Source organism: Penaeus vannamei, unplaced genomic scaffold, assembly GCF_042767895.1.
Source record: "Penaeus vannamei isolate JL-2024 unplaced genomic scaffold, ASM4276789v1 unanchor594, whole genome shotgun sequence".
Lineage (NCBI taxonomy): Eukaryota > Metazoa > Arthropoda > Malacostraca > Decapoda > Penaeidae > Penaeus > Penaeus vannamei.
Genome location: NW_027213598.1, coordinates 50,001 through 55,000, shown reverse-complemented (window position 1 = coordinate 55,000; position 5,000 = coordinate 50,001). Strand labels below are relative to the sequence as shown.

The window sequence follows — 5,000 nt, the reverse complement described above, 5'->3', positions numbered from 1 at the left end:
AGCAAGGAAAACGATTTTCTTGATCACTTATACTTGACTGACTTTCCTATATATACCAATATAAATTAAAAAAGACCCAGTCATCATACTCTAACTAATACCTATTGATAAAACACCAAACTAAGCAGCTTAACCCATTCACAACAGTACATCTCAGTGCCATATTAAGCCACACACCAGGTGATAGTTTGCATAGTCAGCCTCTCAAGTACATACAATTATGTTACTGTTTACATTCATGGCTGTTTAGAAAACGAGGATAAGAATAGCTTTGAGCCAATCCTTCAGGGACTACTACTTCTCAATGACTGTAATTAGGGACAAACAACTATTTAGCATGCAAGACTTACAGCAGGCTTGACTGTACATGACATATAAGGACATCAACCCAGAGTGAGTGAAGGTCTATCCATGATGTGTTAAGACATCCGCTGTGAGTTCATTTAGAGGAAAAGCTGAAAAAATAACTAAGACAAGACACACAATGCCACAAAGTGAACCATCTTGAAGTCATCAATCTGTATTACATTAATACACAATATAATACAAATATCACCTTTTAAGCTGGCAATAACATCGTCCATCGTACTGCCGGCGAAACTACCAGCAAAAGTAAAGCCAGTTGTGGTACGGACAACTCGGTAACTTAAGTTATCTGGTACTTGCATTACTGGATTGTGACCAGCATCAAAATTCTGATAGCTGTAAAAGAAAGCCAAATCAGCATATTCAAATAATAACAAGGATGCTCTTAATGCAAATTTAAATATCTTATCCATAAGAGAAAGATATACCTCAGGATACGAGTAAGCAAATAAGTACTGTGGAAGGTGGTTACTTATCAAAGCAATATCAAGAAAAAATTGACCAAAAGTAATGAATGATAACTATTTCAAAAGGAAAAATAAGCCTAAATATACAATACATAAATAAATAAATCATAAACTAACCGTAATGCAGTTTTTAATTTTTCCTAAATGTACTATAAGCAAAATAAAGAATTCATCAAAAGCACAAAAAAAGCACACTTCACAACATCCATCCACGCACACACTTACACACACACATATACACGAAGACAGACCCACAAACATATATATAAATACTTACATATACACAAATACAGACACACACACACACACACAAACACAAATATACTCTCTCACCATCTCTATACTCTCTCTCATTTTCTCTCTTCTTCCTCTCTCCCTTTATCTAAGTCTGGAAACCCTTACAATCTATCAGTCTCTCTATGTCACTATAAAAATATAGCTTATTCCAAAAACACTTCTATGATAAGGAGGTACCTGGTAGAAGACAAGTCATCCTCTTCCAGATTCAGTTCCTTCGCTTGATCTTCTGCTTGTTGCTCTTCCTCTGGTAGCTTCAGGTCGCCCAAAAACTCTTGAGAATCTCTCACACCTGCTGCCCTTACTAGCTCCATCTGGGTCACATCTTCTGGCTACAGATATAACAACCAATATCAGAGCAAAAATACAATGACCGTAATAAAGATCATGTCAACAATTTGTGTTAATACTAAACATATATCTATACCAGTGCAAGAATGTGTAAGTGCTTAGAGGCACAACCTTTACTTACTATTTCCTTATCAACAAGCTCTAAAGACGTAAAATTAAGATAACCAACATCCCCTGATGTCTCCACTAACTCTGTATCTTTCCTGAAAATAAATTTTTTACTTCACTTTGAGAGAAACAGTCAGTCAGGTGCAGGAAATACATATATACAAAAAGGTATTTAAGCTAATCTAACAAAAACTATGAATAAAATATCTGAATTTTACCAAACTACTACTTACACAACAATCCGTTTTCTAAAAATTGGGCAGTCCAAAGTAAAGGTTTCATATTCACCTCCTTCACCGCATACATTTAAACTGTATTTGTCTTTCTGTTCAAATGGAAGGAAAGATGCAATAAGTGCAACTTGCTAAAAATATATATTCATGTAATCATTATTACCATGATCTCTAAAGGTAAAATCTGAAAATGCAGAATAAAATGCACATTAACCATCCATCATTACTATGTTTAGCTGTACTTTCTCATATATTTAATATTTCTTCCTTAATTCTTAATATTTCAGATCCAAATCCAAGGGTCTTTCTCTTTCAGACCAAATTTCTGCTTCCAAGTGACCCCATGACACATTTTACAGAAGAATACACATGCTTTCCTCCATCTAACTTCTACACATGAAGACCTTATTACTCAATCAAGTAAAGGACTTACCATTTTTTCTAAATAGGTTATCATTTGACTAATAGATTTTCCCAGGTGTTTTCTTGGTTCAAGGCCAATAGCAGCCACCTTAATGATAATAGCATCTATGCCACACTCCACCATCTCTCGTATTAATTCCGACTGGTCTCTTCGCCACATGTATGCTAAACAGACGAGGCCTAGTCTACTACAACTGTATGAAAGAAAAAAATAACTGTAGAGAAAATTTTATTTGTGCAACATCCAATCTTTTTGTCTCATACACATTCTCACCCCATCTTAATCCACTTACATATTATGATCTAGTTATAAGATATTTGAGACAGCTCATATATATATCTTATGATACTGTGCAAAAATAATTATAAAGAATATATGCCACTCAGATTGAATCAACAAAACCAAATTTTACTTACACATTTTCTACACGTATTCTCTGGTAATCAGACAATACCGCACCAACACTCACTGCTTCAATTGAACATTTTTCCTAGAAAAATCAATGAATATATGAAGAGACAAGAGGAAATGATGAATACTGATCCTTTATCAAATAATTAAATGCTATTATTACTTTCATACAAAAATGTATTATAATTCTACATTATGTTTCCTCTATAATGAATTGTTTTCATAAACCCAGATGTCCAGTCAAGCAAAACAGCGATACGAATCACTGAACATATAATCAATTCAAAGTTCAGACAAAAATCTTATACAATACACAAAGCCATGATTCCTCTTTAAGTTTCCAACATTTATTACTTTAAATTGTCAAACAACAATAAAAAGGAAATCACAATACAACCATTTTTCCTTCCTCCACCTAAGCCTGAATTTCAGTTCTCTTCCATACCTGAACTTCCTTCAAGAGTAAGTAGAGATCCTCCACTTCATCCCCCTCCGTTGGGTTGTAAGTCTTGGTGGTGGTGATGGAGGAGCCTTGTATAATGCGGCGGTACAGTGGAACACCCACAGCCTCTGCATACATGGCTACCCCCATGTGTCCCACACTCTGGTACATGTAACTGTCCAACTCATCTGAAAATGTATGTATTGATTAGTTTAAGGTCTTTCAATGGCAAATTCCACTGCATACACTTTCATTATCTTTATGATAGCTCAAGAGACCAGTGTTGAGCTTGAATAGTGGAACCTAGATGTACAGCAGAAATTGTATAATAAGAGGAGGCTTTGAAATATGCTGTAAGAAGGAAGAAAAAATAAGAAGGCCTACAGGGAAAAGAAAGGCCTGAACAACTAAAGGCAAAAGCAAAATGTAAGTGATTTAAAAAATGAGACATGGGAAACAAGAAATATATATGAAATAAGGGGAGAAAATAAATTAAAAACAAAAAAAAATAACAACCATGTTAACCATGCTTTCAAATAAAAGTATGAAAAATAAGAAACAGTCTTTTCAATGTCAGAGGGTTTATGAGAAGATAATACACATGTGAGATTGACAGGCAGATTACCAGAGATTTAGAGCATATCAAAAAGGTAATTGATAAGCTTTCAAGGCACTGGGTCTAAACTAATACATAACGGGGCTGAAAATATCTCTAAATTCCTTTCTACTTTGTTCAGATATACAAAAAGTGAAAGACTCACAGCACAGACTAACATTATAATGCATATGCAAAATGGAACACTGCTAAGCAATTAAAAACAAACAATAATGACTATGAGCACTTGCCTCCATGGCCAGGAGCTAGATTGGCCAGTGCTACTATCTGATGTCCAGCTGCAACACACTGCAGGAGGTTATAGCAGCTGTCCTTCCCACCAGACACCAACCCCACGACACGCATCCTGGATATACACACTGCCTGAAAATAAGGACATCCTGAGCATCTCACATAAATAATCACTTATTTTAATGGGAGAGGTTTTATAAATGACTGTATGATTAAAATGTCTTAAAATCTGCTTTTAAATCTTTCTTATGTTATGGGTTGTAGTTCCCATGAACTGCAACCTACATACAACAAACACTAACCACACTACCTAGGTTGGGTTATACCACGTCAAGTAGCTGTGTTCTGATTGGTCATAAGCAAGGACATCTTGCAACCAACTGTCAAGTTCTGACTGGTCTACACTGGACACCTCACAGCTCTTTTAGTACCTATCAGCCAGGCTCATCAAGTTCCCAATTCCCAAATACACTCCCTGTCTACTTCAGGTTTAGAATCTGGATACTTCAAAGAACACACTAGGCAGTTAGCAAGCAATGAGAATCCCTTTCCACCCCTCACTGGGGATTCTCCCCAGCTCCCTTGTAAAACTGCACTTGGTTAATCTTTATGATATGCACACAAATTGAAGGTGACATTCTTGAAAAGAACAAAAAGTTGTAATAATTGGTACAAAAATTAATCTGCAGACACAAACAGTAATGCCACACACAAAAGAAAAATATCCCTCTCCTTGGGCAGTGCCTAATCATGGCAACTTTGACTGTTAAATAACATACATTGAATCACTCGCTTGCACACTAGAGGAGGAGTACTGTAGCAGCCAAGGCCTATAACCAGCACACAATGCACGCTCAGCACATTCTCCAGCTTGATATGATTACATTAATAAACTACAGTCATGAGATAGCAGTACATTACCATGAACATAATAATGTTTATGGTATAGATGAATCTTTAAACTAACCAAATATTTAAAAAGCACATTTAAACAAATTAAACATTTAAAGGTTAAGGACCTAATCTTTACATTATGGATGCACTAAGTTAGGAC

At 35.5% G+C, this 5,000-nt stretch overlaps 1 protein-coding gene across 1 annotated transcript in view; it reads right to left on the bottom strand.

Annotated features, from left to right (window-relative positions):
- LOC113812445 (uncharacterized) overlaps positions 1–5,000 on the bottom strand; it is a 30,205-nt gene that overhangs the window by 23,366 nt on the left and 1,839 nt on the right. Inside the window, exons 2-9 of the mRNA XM_027364332.2 lie at positions 3,946–4,078; positions 3,103–3,287; positions 2,663–2,736; positions 2,256–2,439; positions 1,823–1,914; positions 1,603–1,684; positions 1,308–1,462; positions 557–702 (exon numbers count right to left, since the gene is read on the bottom strand). Of these exons, the coding sequence (XP_027220133.1) occupies positions 557–702; positions 1,308–1,462; positions 1,603–1,684; positions 1,823–1,914; positions 2,256–2,439; positions 2,663–2,736; positions 3,103–3,287; positions 3,946–4,060 (1,033 nt within the window). The 5' untranslated portion in view covers positions 4,061–4,078. The remainder of the gene's footprint in view (positions 1–556; positions 703–1,307; positions 1,463–1,602; positions 1,685–1,822; positions 1,915–2,255; positions 2,440–2,662; positions 2,737–3,102; positions 3,288–3,945; positions 4,079–5,000) is intronic.